At 40.0% G+C, this 16,893-nt stretch overlaps 2 protein-coding genes across 4 annotated transcripts; both read left to right on the forward strand.

The window, feature by feature from the left end:
- The first annotated feature begins 2,084 nt into the window (after positions 1–2,084).
- Positions 2,085–6,003, forward strand: LOC110848431. Of its 2 annotated transcripts, XM_022095651.2 has the most exons (15): positions 2,085–2,275; positions 2,560–2,651; positions 3,434–3,737; positions 3,804–3,868; positions 3,929–4,095; positions 4,179–4,266; positions 4,349–4,418; positions 4,483–4,538; positions 4,621–4,692; positions 4,775–4,925; positions 4,995–5,093; positions 5,172–5,242; positions 5,305–5,335; positions 5,409–5,450; positions 5,524–6,003. In XM_022095651.2, the coding sequence occupies exons 2-15, from the start codon at positions 2,640–2,642 to the stop codon at positions 5,748–5,750; spliced, it is 1,455 nt and encodes a 484-aa protein (XP_021951343.1). In that variant the 5' UTR covers positions 2,085–2,275; positions 2,560–2,639; the 3' UTR covers positions 5,751–6,003. The 2 variants fall into 2 exon arrangements, with proteins under 2 accessions (XP_021951343.1, XP_035707066.1); XM_035851173.1 differs by lacking the exons at positions 2,085–2,275; positions 2,560–2,651 and adding an exon at positions 3,209–3,355.
- Positions 6,004–9,221: 3,218 nt separating this feature from the next.
- Positions 9,222–16,167, forward strand: LOC110848348. Of its 2 annotated transcripts, XM_022095543.2 has the most exons (11): positions 9,225–9,946; positions 11,018–11,107; positions 14,128–14,224; positions 14,307–14,375; positions 14,462–14,536; positions 14,617–14,772; positions 14,934–14,992; positions 15,082–15,275; positions 15,357–15,425; positions 15,505–15,693; positions 15,772–16,167. In XM_022095543.2, coding segments are annotated over exons 1-11 (1,134 nt in total). In that variant the 5' UTR covers positions 9,225–9,812; the 3' UTR covers positions 15,774–16,167. The 2 variants fall into 2 exon arrangements, with proteins under 2 accessions (XP_021951234.1, XP_021951235.1); XM_022095542.2 differs by having other exon boundaries at positions 9,222–9,946; positions 15,505–16,167.
- Positions 16,168–16,893: the final 726 nt, after the last annotated feature.

Below are 16,893 nucleotides of genomic sequence, written 5' to 3' on the forward strand. Positions count from 1 at the left end.
TTTTTTTGCATTCACACACACGCTCGTAAATCTCGTAGTTATGATTAGAATCGAATCAGGGTTTCTTTAATTCGTGGTATGGTCCATTCAAGAAATGACAGCCATTTAAATAAATTTACAAGGTCCCATTCATCCAATTTGGAGTGAAATCAATTAAGTGAGACAAGCATTTTGTTTGTAAATAGTAAATGCAATATGAGAAATGTGGAGGAGTCACACCACCACGAAATCCAACCACATATTTGTAAATAAACTTGGCTCGTGAGATTATTAGCATGGTATTTAATATGCATTCAAATATTTATTCCCATTCATGGCTGATTTGCATCTCTTAAATAGAAAGATAAATACGATATGAGAAATGTTAGTTGTAAATGTAAATCAGTCAGTTTTGTGATGATAGTAAATGATTTGACTATCACCATCATATTCATATCAGTAGTCTCAAAATCTCGTTGCCAATGCTAATGCCATCCTTTGACTCAAACTTGTACATCGTCGAGAATGTAATAAGATTGTGTTACACGATTCATAAAAGTACAAGATTTGCAAGCATTTTGTGAAATTTAGGTTCCACGGCAGGGTAAAAGTAGTAATTTTATACTTTCACTTGGCGTATCTCATTTTCCCCGGACTTGAAAAGTATTCATTTACATCATATACTTTGAACCTTTCTTTTAAATTACTCGAATTCAAGTCCCATTTGACTCAAACTAACGAAAAAAACACGCCTTAAATCCTCTCCCCCTCATTTCTGCGATACATGATCGTCCCTTCCGTCCACTATTCCTACCCTGCCTATATTTTCCTCGTCGACTCGCCCTGCTGCTATTGAAACACTACTAAAACCATCCAAAAAGCAACCATCATTCTCTCTCCTTCACAACATTATTCACGAGGCAGAGTGGACAGTAAAACCTCACTTCTCACCACTTTCCCTTCCCTTGTCCCCACCAATTTGACCCTTACTTGCCCCCTCCTCTTCCCCAGACGGGGTCACACCCCCACCGCCATCCTGGGTGACTCAGACCCTCCGGAAACGTGGTCAGATTGCGTCACATCCACGAAACGTCTGGGCCACTATGTCCATCCCGTCTCACTGCAGAATTCCGCCACTCCCTGTAACAGATATGAACCCTTTGGGGTGATGGGACGCCTTAATTTGGGCGAGTCTGGTTGGCCTCGAGAGGTGTGGCCTTGTGGGAGGTCGTTGACCCGGGGAGGCCGGAGCAAACCCTCTCAGACGTGGGGGAAGCGTTGGGCCAAACGGGCAGCGTTGGGCCCATAGTTGCCGAAGCTTCTTCTTTGGCGGAGCGGAAAAGGAGTGGGGAACAGCCATCGAGCACAAATGGAAGGGCCGGATCCTCACGAAAGTAGACTCGTTTTCACCACTTTTTGACATGTTTTTGGAGTTAAATGTGGACATGTGCGTGGGTCTTGTTTTACGACTTTCTTTGTCTTTCCCAAATAAGAGCAGAGTTAGTTGTGTGTGTGGCAAGTAATGAAATAGTTTGGGTGGTTTTATGTGCAAAAAAAGTGGAGGGGAAAAAGAATGCTAAATTAAGATACAATTTGAGACGAGGAATGTAAGAGAGAGATAGAGTTTTTTTGGGGGGTGAGATGAGACTGGTTGATTTTATGAGATGGAGAGACTTGCTGTTAAGGGAGAACTTTCGATGGGATTTCATGCCATTTCATGATTTCATTTCTGCCCCTTCAATTATTTTTAGCCCGGGTCGTTTTTCATTCATAGTTTCATTCATCAATCACTCATCTAAAACCCACCACCCACCTAACCAAAAACTCGAATGAACGAAAAGAGAGAGTAGTAGTAGCGGCGTCTACGTCTACGCTACACACCGCTTGCTCCGAAACAATTTCCTTGCACTTTTCTCATTGACTGTGCTAACTGGGTTGGGGCAAGGTGAGAAAATTTAACTTTCACCCATCAAACGTCGCCCCCCTCTTCCTCATAAAGGATAAACGCCTACTTTCACCCGCTTTCTTTTCCATGCCGGTGAAAGCTACGCCCCTGTGAGGATTGTGCTGCGCGATCGTGCGGACCCGGGGAAGATGATCGTAGCGTGCGTGGCAGGCCAGGCCAAGTTATTAAGACGAGAGTGTGTCTGGTGCCGCGTAAAAATCGGCTGCGAAACTGCCACCGCTCGTGAAATTTAATAATTACGCGCTACCTTATAACCTTTGACCCCTTTGGAGTACTACCACCTTGTAGATAAGATCATCCGCCACGCCCCTCAGACTGGATAAGGTCAAGGTGAGTCAAACTCGGCAAGATATCCCGGGTGAAGTGAGCACGATTTTTGTCGTGGTAGTGTAGCCACAAGTTGTGTTGCCGGTATTGCAAAGAGCATTGCATTGCCTACATCACCGCCACCGCCACTACTACTACTCCACAAGGATACTATAGACTACTTGTAGTATGTATAGTGCATTCCCAGTCAATGCATTACAAAAGCACGTTGATTAGCCGGCAAGACGGGAGATATTCTAATCTAAAATAACTCTAATGTCTTCTTCTTCCCATCTGATTATTTCCAGTGTTTTGCTCTTTTGTTGCTGACCCCACTTCCCACCGTTGTGTCCAGTTCAAGAGCTGGATGACACGGCGACCCTGAGTGATGGGTACTTTGGTAAGATGAGAAAACGAGTTTTTTTAAATTTTATTACTGAGACGGAAGCATGCCGGTGTGGTGTGGGTTTTATTGATTTGCGTGAGGAGTGCCCGGTCGGATAATATGCAAGGAAATGAGTGGGAATATCTTGTGTGCAGAGGCGGGCTGGAATTGTTGAGACTATTGTTATAAGAGAGCCTTAGACTAAAGTTGTGTTTTGTGTTTGTGCCGAGGTGCCCCACCGGGAGAAAAGTGACCCTTTTTTAGTTACTAATTACATAATATGCCTACTTAAGGGTTAAAACTTTCACTTTCTAGTACAATGAGGATAAAAGAAAAGGATTATTGAGGAATTCATTCATGTTTAGTGTTTGTTTAGTTTAATCCTCAAAAAGGGCAGTAAAATGTACGGAACGAATGTCTCAATGAATGAACTAGTTGTTTGGATATGCTAATTGATTGGTTAATTTATAATTTTTGGAATTAGTTAAACTAAATTAATACAACAACTACACCACGTGGATTTGAATGTATTCTGACGTGTATTTAACGCATTTCCCAATTTTCGTTCAAAGATATGAGCATATTTCCATGAAAAAAATGCTCGCATTTAGCTGCTTTAGGTGAAAGTGAGAATGAGAAATGCAGGGATAACGTTTTCTCGGATGTGCGTGGGTGGATATTAGTGTGTGTTACTGTGTTGTACATCACCATCCATCAGGGTGAAAGAAAATGCTATGATTAATATGATAAATATTTGTTTGTCTTATTTACTTACGTATGTGCTTTCTCTTGCGTAGGTGGACAGTAACGAGATTTTCGCAAGTTTAAAAGGAGGAGGTGGTACTACGATTCAATTGATGATGGGAAGTGCTGCTGCTGAAGAGAAAGTTACGACTACGAATGGCTGGTCAGAGGACGAAGCTGATTCTCTCCTTTCCCTTGTCGGAGGCTGGAGGCTAGACGAGTTTACCGGTGGTGGGGGCGGAGGGGGTGTGGTTGTGACGACAAACGGTCACACGAATGGGACAACTCCAAATGGAATAACCAACGGAATAAATGGGATTTCAAATGGAGTCGCTAACGTGTCATCCTGCCTCATTCGTAAATAAACCATTTCGTAATATACTAATTTAGTGATGAATTTCATTTCATGGCAATTTTTTCCAGATGCAATGCCACATATTTGTTGGTGTGAGGTGTGTTCAAAGGGTCTCTGCCGTATCTGTTCTCAGGTAACTAACAAATTACTTGTCTATATAAGACAATTGCTCATTTTGAAATATTTTCTGCAGGACCATACCGCACGTGGTCACGGCACAAGGACGCTAAAGGAGATGGGCGATACGCTAACATTGACGTTAGAGGCTGAAACTCTCAATCTGGGAAAGTTACTGAATGAAGTGTATCGCGTAGAAAGAAATCAGCAAGACATCGTAATGAAGATAATAGACGCATTAAGGTAATATTAAGTTTTAATATTTAAAAAAAACTTTCTCTTGCATATAGCAAAAGTGTTAATTTTTTTCAATTTTTACACAACAGTCAGGCTAAAAGGGATCTCGAGGAGGAGCTAATGAATGGGTTTTCCGTTTTTAGTGAGTTGCCTCAAGTTCATGACCTATTAACGTCGGTGAGTCGGCTTTTATTATTCTATAATTAAATTGATTTACAATGTGTAATTGTCCATATTAATTTAATTTTTGCTAATTAAGGCGCGCAAGTCCCTAGCAAACGGCAGCTCTGAATCAAACCACCTGTCCCATCTTTCATCCCTTATTTCCGGTAATGTTTTTTATTAATTAGTGGTTTATTGGAATTAAATAAGTGACGAGTTTTGTCCTTGCAGCACTCACTTGTCGCAAACAGCAACTCGAGAATTGTCTTTTTCGCGCAATGGTCAGCGTAAGTGTCCCAACCAACTTACATTTACTTACGTTAGCAGTTATTATTATTTCTAAAATGCATTCCTCGTTGCTTTCTCCAGGTTTCGCCGATGTACGCATGTGGTTCGAACTCAAACCATGAAACCCTTAGATTAATTCATAATTACACTTCGGTAAGTTTGTATTGAATCAAAACAAATTGCATAATTTTCAGTCTGTGGTTGAGCAGAATATATATAACTGAATTGTCCGCAGGCCAAACTGGGGTTGAATAATTTTGCATTTACCACTGGGAATGGAGTTCTCAAGAGCAGTCAGAAGGCATTGATATCTCCGCCCAAGTACTCACCTACTGCCTTGAGCCTAGGCAGTGTTTCCGGACCTCGGTTTTATTTCGACATGGAAGGTAAGTAATATTTATGAAGTATTTGCATTAATTATTAACGTCAAAAAATGATATGCATCATGTTTACAGTTCAATCTGTTCCTTTGGGACGTATAATCATCGAAACCCGGCCCGACGTTGCGCCCAAAATGTGTGAAAATTTCAAAGCTTTGACGACGAAAGAGAGAGGTAAGCAATATTTATTTATAATGTGATGTGATATTAGAACCATGTTGCAATAAATAATTTGGTTTATCCTCTCTATAGGATTTGGTTTTCATGGGTGCGTTGTGTTCCAGTGTTGGAAAGGCGAATCTGTAATTACGGGTGACTTTGAGGTAATATTTAGTTTTATATTATACAATTTAGATTTATACTTAAAATATTTTTATTTCTGAAGCACAACAATGGCAGAGGCGGACACTCAATATGTGAGTATTTATTTTTTATATGCGCATGACATGCATATTTAAATAATTACACAATTTCGGTTGTATTTTCTAGACGAAGAAGGTCTCTTCATGCCAGAAGACACGAGACTACCCGGTAAATAATAATTATAATTTAATAATATTAAATGCAAAATGTACATAATTATAATTATTACTATTCTAACTAGCGATCCGAGGTGCAATCGGGATGCGTCGCACTCAAAAACGCCATGATTCGAAAGGACTGGTTGGTTCCCAATTTCGAATCATCCTCCAAGACATGCCCGGTTTTACAGGAATTTTCGGTCATATCCTCGAAGGAATCGAGATTGTCGACAAAATCTCTGAATGCGGTGACCCTTCAGGAAATCCCACGAAGCGTATTGGAATTAGAAAATGTGGCGCTTTGAAGTAGATTTTATTATATTCGATATATATATATTATAATATTATTATGCGATTTTTTTGTTTGTTTTTCGATGACTAATTATTATGCAAGTGCGAGCGAGAACTTTAATTATTAACTACTTTTGTCGTGTTTTTGTCTTGACATTCCTCTAAGCGGAGTTTAAAACGGATTATCATGGAAAAAACCATTATATTCATCATATATATTCGTGTGCTGACAAAGAATAAATCGCGGACCTAAAATTGCTTTCATGTAAAAACAGTCTCATTTCCTTTACCTTATTAGATGATATGATTACTGTGTAAAACACCCATCACTGGAACGCATTTTACTCGCTCACTCCATTTACAATTACTACAAATGCAGTAAATAATGCACAATTAATCCATCATTTGTAAACAAGAAACCTTTAGCAGTACACACATATTTTCGTATTGGTCACCTCATTTCATTCATCTTTTCCACACCAACCACTCCATAATCGACTCAACTAAATACTAAATACTCGCTACGTGTGCATAAATAAAAACCATTCTGATGTACCTTTTCTTTCATTCAATAAATTAATTGACGGACGGACGGCCTGTGTGTGAGACTGACTGACTCACACATGCAAAAATGAGACTTGGCTCACGGGGCACGTCACTAAATAACAACTAATAATAATATTATGCCTTAAAAACTTGCCCAATTCTCTGTTTCTCATTCATTCACTGATTGACTGCTGTTTGGAGTGGAGCAAATTGCTCTATAATTGCGCTGCTTAGTAAGTATTATTAGGCATTATTCATTCCTTTTTATCCGTGAGTGAACTACCGGAATTGGAATTATACCACCATCTGCACCATATTAACGTATACCATAAGACTGCTAAATAAAAACTGTGTTACAGGAAGTATACAGCAAGTTCATGAGAGTTTAAAATAATCGAAACATATTCTTTTGACATTAAAATATTGACCCCATATTTCCAAAGTTTCGAAATTCTCTCATTTGATCCGACATATTGTGACATTTTATGCATACGTAGAAAATCATAAAAAAACACCGAACAAAGAAATCATGCTCCGATACGATGCACACAATTCCTCAAGTTGGAGAAAGGAAATGCAAGAAATTTTGACATCCCTTTCCAATCCACAATTCTACGGCCCTGTGAATAACATTGAGCCTGAAAACAGAGGTCTTTGCTTACAGCATTCCTCCTCTCCTTCAAATGCAATGTGAGTGAAGCTATAAGCGTCGACGATTGGGAACTCGATTCTGTATGTCGGCCTGCTGCTGCTGCTATGCACATTGGGCCAAATTGCTAACATTCAGGCCACGACTAAATGTTACGATTTTCAGTCGATTTCAACGTTTTAATACTAATATACATTAAGCAAAAAATCTAGATTGCAGAACATACAAAAAATTATGTAGCTGTTACAATCAGCAATTCGACGTCAAAGTTTTACAATTTTTCAATTTTCTTAAGAGGGGACGTTGTGTGTACTATCAACTCATGGATCTCGATGCCCTTTGGATATGTTGTAGTGTCCCATGAATGAACAAGACCCCCCAAGTGGTTTGATGCCATGGCCACATTTGCGCCCGCCACACCCACTCAAAGCTGCCAATAAAAGATAAAGTAGCGCTTTCACTCATTCAAATTCACGCCAAAAATCCAATTTTACTCGGATTCTGAAATTTCTTTCACCATTATACTCCCAGATAGTTGTTTTCTTATATCCAACATGAATTTTTGTAAAATTGAATTTGTGGCGTGGATTTGAATGAGTGAAAGCGCTACTTTCTCTTTTTTTGGCACCTTTGAGTGGGTGTGGCGGGCACAAATGTGGCCATGGCGTCAAACCCCTTGGGGGGTCTTGTTCATTCATGGGACACTGCAACATACCCAAAGGTCAAAGGGCATCGAGTTGATACAACCTCCCCTCCTTAGGTGTGGCAATTCCTGACATTAAGTTTTCTAAAATTTTTGTCCACAATTTGGGCCCACAGCATGCTGCTGTTTTTAGGATTAGAGGAACACATATACGAGGACACGACGTAGCCAGCAGCCATATAATGGAAACGGTTGGAGAGTTTTTGTGCCGTATAAAAGCAGCAAGGCAAGGGGAGTATTATTGAGCCTCTCTTTTTGGTGGCATGCATGACGAGGAGGATTTTATAACAGAAAGGGTTGTTCGCAGATAGTGCTCCGTACAAAATGTAAGGCTGTAAAATTATTTGAAAAATAAATTTTTACAATTTCAAACATTACATTTCAACGAAATCCTATGAGGAGTTTGTACGCTATCAGAGTTGTTGTTTTGCTAGAGAGAGATTCATCATGAAACCAACGAGCAGATATCCTTTGGGGGAATGAATGTATTTTTCTCAGCTTAGAAAATAATACCGTGTTGCTGGTTTGGTTGGGTTTTCTGCTGTCAGCTCATGCCTGAGTTTGCTATTGCCTTTTCCCATTCTCTTTCCTATCTACATCTAAATGTGAAGAAGACGTGAATTTAGCTCTTGGCCAAACTCACATCCTGCTTTTCTCGCTACACAAGAGAGGTGTGGGTTTACTGCTTCGTCTCACTTTGAACAGTTGACTCAACTCTAAAAGTTCCTCTCTGCTGACATATGCATGGAATAAAATGAACAAAGTAAAATGACTCGACTTGTGTGTAGATTCGCATGGCATAGAAAACTGAGGCTGCTAAAATCTTCTAAATATCATTAGCAGTACTTAACTTACTCCTCTGCTAAGAAGGCGTTTATGCAGCAGTTAAGATGAACAGCACATAATATTATTATCCTTTAAACTCTTCCCCACATTTGTTCCTTTTGGGGTCAAAGGTTACTCATAGTTAACATTACGGAGCTACCTAGGATGCATGTGTGCCCCTCTCCCCGTAATGTGTGAAGGCTTCTTTCGCCTTAAATAATCTACTCTGTGAGGCTGTCTGTCTAACATCCACCAACCCAACCCAACGAGCCAACATTCTGAAATCCTCTCTCTCTCATGCCGTGTGTTAAAACGAATAATATTGTACAGGCAGGCTGCTTTTATCTATCTCGTCGTCGTCGTCGTTCAATTTCATTGGGAATACAACGAACCCTCTCTCACACTCACTCTCCTGCTGCTTGGACCGTGCAGAAGGGATGAGGCCACATTTCGACCGCACCCTCTCCCCCCCTCCTCGCGATCCTTAAAACTCCCGCCGCTCCGAGGTCATCGCCCTCCGAGTGGGGAAAACTTTTCGCATTCCTTCCCGTTCAACCCCCCCCCCCACTTACAACAGCTTTGCATTGCCTTTCCTCCTCTCTTACTACTAGCTCGTCATGCTTTTATAGCTTAGCTTGACTCACTATTTTACTTTGGTTACTTGGTGGATGGATGTGGTTATTCCATGTTGGATGGATAGACCTTTTTGCTCTGCTCACTTCGATCGAGTTTTTGGTAGCGCGTTGCGAGTTGGGCTGTGCACTGCTACGTTTGCCGTCCGTATAATAAAATATTCTCTCTCTTTCCTCTGTATAAAGCTAAGGCAGGCCAGGCAGGATACTTTGCAAGTAAACCTTATAACATGGCATAAGAGAAGCTTACGCTTACGGGACTTGGGCATTGAAATTGGTTGGTTGGTTGGTGGTTCTCCCATCGCATCGTCTGAGTTCTCTCTCTCCTACTCAATATCCAACTCAACCTCACTCACATCACAAGCAAAAGCAACGCTCGTTCGTTCGATTCTTCCTTTGCTGCTGCTGGCTCTGCTGACATTTAAAAAGAGTTTTAGCACAGTGTACAAGCAAGGGAGCGAGGAGAAGAGATAAGTAAAACTGCATACGACGAGACGAGTGAAAGAAGTGACTTTACTTTGTTCCGCTCCTGAATTTTGCGAGAGAGTCGCTCTCCTCTCTTCCGTATTGTCCAGTCACAAGAAGAATTCCGCTTTCTCCAACTTAATTTTTCTAAACACACGGCGATTTTTTATTATTATTGTGGAATTGAAATTATTATTGTCAAGAATAATAATAAAAGGGTGGGATACTTGAAGAGATAAAAAAGGAATAACCAGTCGTTAAATGAGCATCGACAATTTGGACATTATCGACAACTCGACAAACTCCAACGGGAGTGGGGGCGGGGGTGAGTCGAACGAGATGAGTGAAATCACGACGGCAGCCTTCCTCAGTAAGGGGTCGGATCATCAGTTCAAGTAAGTACTAGATTATTTTTTACTATTATTATTACTTTTGGGGGAGTTATAATTGTGGAGAAAGTGGAGAATTCCATGCACCAGAGACAGGCAGAGAAAACTAGAGAGGAGTGAGTGCGAAGCCCATGAAAACGAGATTGGGTGCATCCCTGCATCATCATCATCATTCATTTCATGTAATTGTTTTGCATGTGCGTAAATAAAGTAGGAGAGCATGTGGTTGTTGTTGGTGTGACTTGGTGAGAGACCGGACCGGACACCGACTGTCAATTTGTGTGTGCAGCATGCATGGTGAGAACCGAGTTGGGATTTGCAATCAGCAAATCGCAGCAGCAGCAGCAGAAGCAGTGTAGTTTTTGAGAATGCGGGTAGTAGTTTACTTACACTTTCTGCTTGGTTTCGGGTGGTGGGTGCTTTCTCCTGCGTCTCGTTGAATCGTCTGCCTGTCTCGCTGGATCACTTCACGGCTATTTATACAATGCCGAAGTCCTACTGGTTGGTGTGCCATGTGATATTAAGAAATGCATCCGCATGGGTAAAGAGAGAGAGAGAGAGTACTAAACCAATGGTCGGTCGGGTTGGTGGTAGCCTAGGTCGGGTCCTTGATTTACTGAGGAGTATTACATACATACTAGTCGTACACTGGGCCAGCTCATTCAACAGCTTTTATTAGGATATGCTACGCACAACAGGAACTTGCACTTGTATCGGAGGAGTCGTAGTATTTAGTAAACGCACAAGTTACGTAATGCAGTTGGCTGGTGCATGGGCAGGAGAGTCATTTCATTATTATTATGTAACTCGATGCAGTCAGGCCAGCAGTAGTGTCGGCGATTATGTATTTGGGCTGATTATATCAAATAGTAATGTGTTCTTTCGCACTTTGCCTCCTCTTTGCGTTTTGCTTGGCAGCGTAACGCAGGCAGGGTCACTTGTTGTGCGTATCTAAATAGAGAAGTATATATATACTGTACTTTTATTTGATTTGATGAGGTGTTTTTATTATGCAGCACGTTTGTTTACGACTTTTACTTTCTCTGACTAAAGAATTGTGTAATTTTCTTTTTCCAGATATGTCCTAGGGTTGTATGATGAAGCGTTGAAGATTAAAGCAGAATCCAAGTCAAAAAAGCCTCAAGAACTGATTAAACTAGATCAGTGGTAAGTGCAATTTTTATTTTTTCTTTTGCATATGTTCTCCCATTTTATTAAATTATTATTATTCGTCGACGAAAAGGACGACTTGACATACTCCATCCATCATTCATAATGCTTTTAATGCTCCCGAGTCCTAGTCCTGAGTAGTAAAACTAATAATGGTTTGACGGTAGTAAAGTGAATCCTTCTTCGTCTTACACGAGCCATGTCATTACGGCATCAAATATTCTCATCAGACAAAGCTTTACAGGTCATTAAGGTCACATGACATTACTCGTTATGTGAACACCACCACGTCATTATGAATGACAACATTAGTAGTCCTCCTCCTCGTAAAACCCAGTAACAGCGAAATAGCAGCAATCGAAAATGAAAACTGATCTGACCATTTCACTCGTGAGATGAGATGAGACGGATCGAAAAAGAGTAGTAGGTTTTACGTTTTACGAAAAACTATCGGCGGATGTGAGACTGTGAAGTTGTCCATATATTGTAAAACATCTGCTGGAAAGTGAATGCGAGTAGGAGTAGGACATAAGAGACCGGTTCGTCCGTCGGTCGGTGTGGGTTGGTTGTGGCTCAACATTTCATTTCCATCTGAGGACACGGAGGAAATGCAATGTGTAGATAAGCCTGGAGAAAAAGGATGGATGAATGAAATCTCATTTTTAACCCAAATCAAATCTGGGCAAGTTGAGAACTTTACCAGACTAAATAAAAACCAGTAACGCGTAAAGGTCTTTACTTTACGTAAGCTAAGGTAGTCACTAACTAATTATATTCACAGTAACTCTTCTACAATTCTCAAGGCAAGGTGCATCATCAACTATTATACGAATAAACCACATTGATCATCGTTTTTTTTCGCATTGCCATTAACAATCTTGGCGTACGCATATTTACAATTAAATCGAGTCACTCTACGTTATAGAAAATGTGGAAATGAGCTTTATTATTATTATTACGGCTTCCTCTCATTCTTCGTTAGTAGACTTGTTCAATACAGGATCGCATTTTATTAAACGTTCTCCTCGTCTCCCTGTCGAGGAGAGAATGACACAAAATAAGGAAAGAGTCAAGTCCAGTATCAACAAATATGTACAACAAAACAGTCAATGTTACACACATAGTCGGCAAAATATTCCCTCCGACCCAACTTTTAAAATTTAACTAGTCCTGTATCGCGACAGTGCATACGCAAATGTGCGAATGCATGCATGCAAATACAATTATTTGAGAGCATAGCACAATAGAGAATGCATTCTCTTCCTGGAAGAAGGTCGCGTAATCGTAATCATATTATTTTACATGCATAAATACTACTTCACCTAGCACAGTGCATACTCAGTCACTCATCGAATTTCATGTTGATTGAGAGTGCAGCAGCCAGTGTATTCGGAATTTCTCCCAATTCCCAATATTATACTTGAAAGAGAGCTGGTTTTGTTTTGTAGAAAGCAAATTGAGTTGAGATTTTATTTCGCAACTAGAAAAATCACCATCATCATCGCTTCGCCACCACATCGCACATTCAGTATCTCAGTCAACATCAGAGGAGTCAGACGTGCCACAAAAACAGGCACAAGTGTGGCGTGTTTGCAATATGTATGATAATAATATTATATGCAAGCAAGCAAGTAAGCATTTAAGGCTGAAAACGATGAGCTGAACAGAATGTACGTACGTACTTTTCTATGTAAAAGTAATGTTAAATGTAGTTAGTTTTAGTTAGCTTAAAAGAGAGGTTGTTTAGAATGGTGGATGGAATGATGATGGTACACAAGTACGTAGTTGGAAAATTCTCAGTACTGTACAATCATGCAAGCATCCAAGTAAGGCGGCTGAAACTTTGGCCAACAAATGTTAGCTGCTGCTTTACTTACGAAGCAAATAACACATCTCTCTCTCTCTCTCTGTTTCCCAAAGGCAAACCGACCAAGTTTTTAACGTGGGCCGTAGCTGAATCGAATGTAGCCCATGCATAAAGATATGCCCAGCTCTCTCTGCTTGCTCAACCAACTGCTCTCTCTCCTCGTTTAAGCGTCGTCGTCGTCGACAGCGTCATCGCCATCGCTTCGACGTCCCTCGCCCCATGAGCAAGCCAAGCCAAGCCAGCAGCATTATATTACAGAACAGGCTTCCTTTTTCTCTCTCTTCGTGCTCAAGTCCAATCCACTTCCACCAACCAACCAACCAGCCAGCCAGCCATGCCAGTAAAGTATCACGAATTTGCTAACGAAACGAACGAACCCAAGGTTTTCCACCAACCAACCAACCTCACAATTCTCTCTCCAATCCAACCTAGAACTCACGTAGGCACAAGTATAATAGAAAAACCTGCAGAGTTGGCTTACTCGAAAGGATGAACTAAATAATATAAGTTGTTGGTTCATCATGATGGTGCTGCTGGCATGGCTGCTGCTGTAAATGTAAAATGGTTTGGTTGGTGATTCATTCCTTTGCTTAATAATATTACTGATAAAGCGAGTATTTGGACTGGTGATAAAATGAATGCATGAATTTGGTTTAATTGCGCCGAGTATGAGGTGATTTCAACATTATTACATGTACAAAATAGCTCCACGTGCTCTGCTTTCTTTAACTCCTCTGCTTTCACCCAATTTGTCACTCGAATTTGAGACGAGACGGATGAAACGGGTTTGATTGGGGCGAGAAACTTACCCTTCTTTTTTCTCGACTTGCTCAGCATTGCATTTAGGTGAGAAAACTGCCACGCTATTGTTGTAAGAAGGCAAAAAAGTCTCACATTCTCTCTGACTCAGTTTTGCATCGTTATAAGTCACAAGAATTACTGTTGCGTCATGTTAGTTTACTAAATTGAATGACTTGGATGGATGGATGGATACTTTGAAATTTATTGGATAAACTTTCACCGGCTACGTTTTTTTTGGGGAGGAGAAAAGCATTACTACTAATGATTGGTGATGGATGGATGGATGATAATATTTATGAAATAAAATGCTGCATATATTTTACGAGAATTTGTATATTCTTTAACCCAGGTACCAAAAGGAATTGCCAGTCAAGATCAAGTCCAGAGGGAAAGACCCATACATCAATCACGATGAGTTGGTAACTTGCATGAGATGGAAGTTGGCTGTAAGTGGAATAAATCCAAGTATCGATTGTTTTATTTTAATATGGATTATTAAAATTAAGAAATAAATGTTATCATTTTCAGAGGGGTAAATTCCGTCCCAAGTTGAAGGAGTTGGTTACAATGAACTCTCCAAGGGTTGTTGAAAATGAGGTGAATTTTCTTGCATATGAGTCAAACTGTTTATGAAATTGGCCACCAAATAGCTTATTTAATTGTTTTGTATTCATGCATTTTAGACCAAGAAAGCCTTCCGAGCTCTATTTAAGAAAGATGACCTGGCGGCTGCCATTCAGTATATGTGTAATCTCAAGGTGTGGCTCTCGTTTGTCACTAATTGTACCTCAAAACATGTACCATTTGATGTAATCATTCATGTTATATTTTATGGCAGGGTGTTGGACCTTCGACGGCGAGCAGCTTGTTGACTGCCGCCGCTCCCGACAAAGCCCTTTTCATGGCGGACGAGTGTATCGCAGCGGTTCCCGAACTCGAGGGTATCGACTACACTCTCAAAGAATATCTCGAACTCTTTAAACACGTTCAGCAGGTAATACATACAGGCGACACGAGTATTTTTTGTGCTATGGAAATTTTTACTTTTTTAGCACATTACATACGTCACACTACTGAAAATTGAGTAGTACGCAGTGACTTGTGCGGTTTCACTGTTTCAGGAACCTGATTAAATTTTCTTTCTTATTGAATTAGGCTGTTGCTAGACTGGGAGGTTCAAGCGAATGGACTCCACACAAGATTGAGTTGGCCTTGTAAGTTTGCATTTTGTGAATAACCACAAAAATTCATGTACATATATTAGAAAAGGATGAAAATATTGACATGATTTTTTTCTCTACAGATGGACTCATAACGTTCTTTTAACCCTCAAACCTGATCTTCTTAAAAATATACCTGGAGACGGTGAAGGGATAGTTCCTCCTATTGGAGTATTGCAGGAAGACTCATTAGCGTCTACCATCTCCTCGGCGGACTCCAAGATCCTGAGTGAAGATGGCAATTCCAATCTTTCAAATGCAGGATCCGTGAGTGACGGTGAGTGTCAATACATATCACAGCACCACTGCAATTAATCAGAATATTTCTATATGCCAAAATTATATTTTTTTGTTACAGCTACCGGAAATGAAGATTCCAACTTGGGAACAGGAGACGATTCCAATTCCGTGGACGCCTTTGTTCAAAGTACGTTATCATAATAATAATTTGATAACATGTAAAATGAGTAATGTTATTAATATTATTTTCTTGCTATATTTTGAAGGTCACAAGAAAAACGGGCAGTCGGACGGGCAAATGAACGGCACGGCGAAAAAGAATGACATTGTTCCTTCATCTGCAGATGTGGTGAACCACCATAGCGAAGATGCAAACGATAACGAAGGCTTCCCTGCTGCAAAGAAGATGAAACTGGACGAACCATTACCAGTTCCAGTCCCAATTGAATCTGCATGTAACAACTGAATTTTGATAGCCTGACACAAAAGATGTTGTTGAACTATTCATAATAATAATAAAGTATATTAAATAGAAAATCAAGTGACTAACCCCACTGAGAAAAAACCCCATCGATTGAACGATTGATTGAGAAGAAGAACATCGTCATTCAGATTTACTTAATTCAAGGAACTGAGGACTTTTTATTATTATTATTATTCTATATAGTTTATTGTTACTGTGTACCAGTTGTTGATTACCTATTTAATTTTTAATTGTCATCTCTGTATTTACCAATGTATTAAATTATATGACTTGTTAGTGGGCGATAGTGATTTGTAATATTAATATTATTGTCACTCTGTTAAATACGCAGGGAAATTTCGTTTTTTAATAACGAACAGGTTACAAAAACTGTATTTGTATGTAAACATTCCTACCAGAGTACGAATCGAATAAATGCTTTGTGGCGGAGTATCATTATTTTCTACATGCGTCATGCTTTCACTTACATAATTCAGGCTAATCGGAAGTTGTATTTATGGGCGTAAACTGTGCAGATCTTGGAATTCACAACTGACGCCAGTGGGCACAGCGCAAAAATCGTGGAAAATTCGAAGCGAATTGTCATTGACACCTCGTACGAAATGTAACTGACAAGGGAACCTTAAGTACTGTCCCATCTTGATTTTCTTTGAAAACTGGAACAAATTTATCTGGGAAGGGCCCTATGGGGTCCCTCCACTATGGATTATACAAATATATAGGACGGCATGAATATAGGCCTATATATTTGCGCTCCTGACTAACTCACTCTATTTTATTCGTAAGTTTACGTGGACCACCGTGAGATTATTAGGGTATATTTTGTCAATGGCTATCAAAAATATGCCCCATTAGTGGGGTACTGTTATTGAGACTAGGTTAGGTTAGATGTTCAGATCACAATTGACAACGGATTTGGTTCAGATTATGAATAAGTGCATATTTCATCTTCAAATCATATCACAGGGTTACGATTATTACCAAAATGTAAACGTATATGACTCTACCACCGTGGTAATGAATTTGGCACCAACTGGTTATAAATTTATTTGTTCTGGTGTCAATTTAATACTATTTCGGTGAAACTTTATAATTAGTCGGTGACAATTGTAACCATTCGATGACATAATAACCAGGGTGGTAGAGTCACATGCATTTACTTTTTGGTTAT

This window comes from Folsomia candida, unplaced genomic scaffold (genome assembly GCF_002217175.1).
Source record: "Folsomia candida strain VU population unplaced genomic scaffold, ASM221717v1 Fcan01_Sc004, whole genome shotgun sequence".
NCBI lineage: Eukaryota > Metazoa > Arthropoda > Collembola > Entomobryomorpha > Isotomidae > Folsomia > Folsomia candida.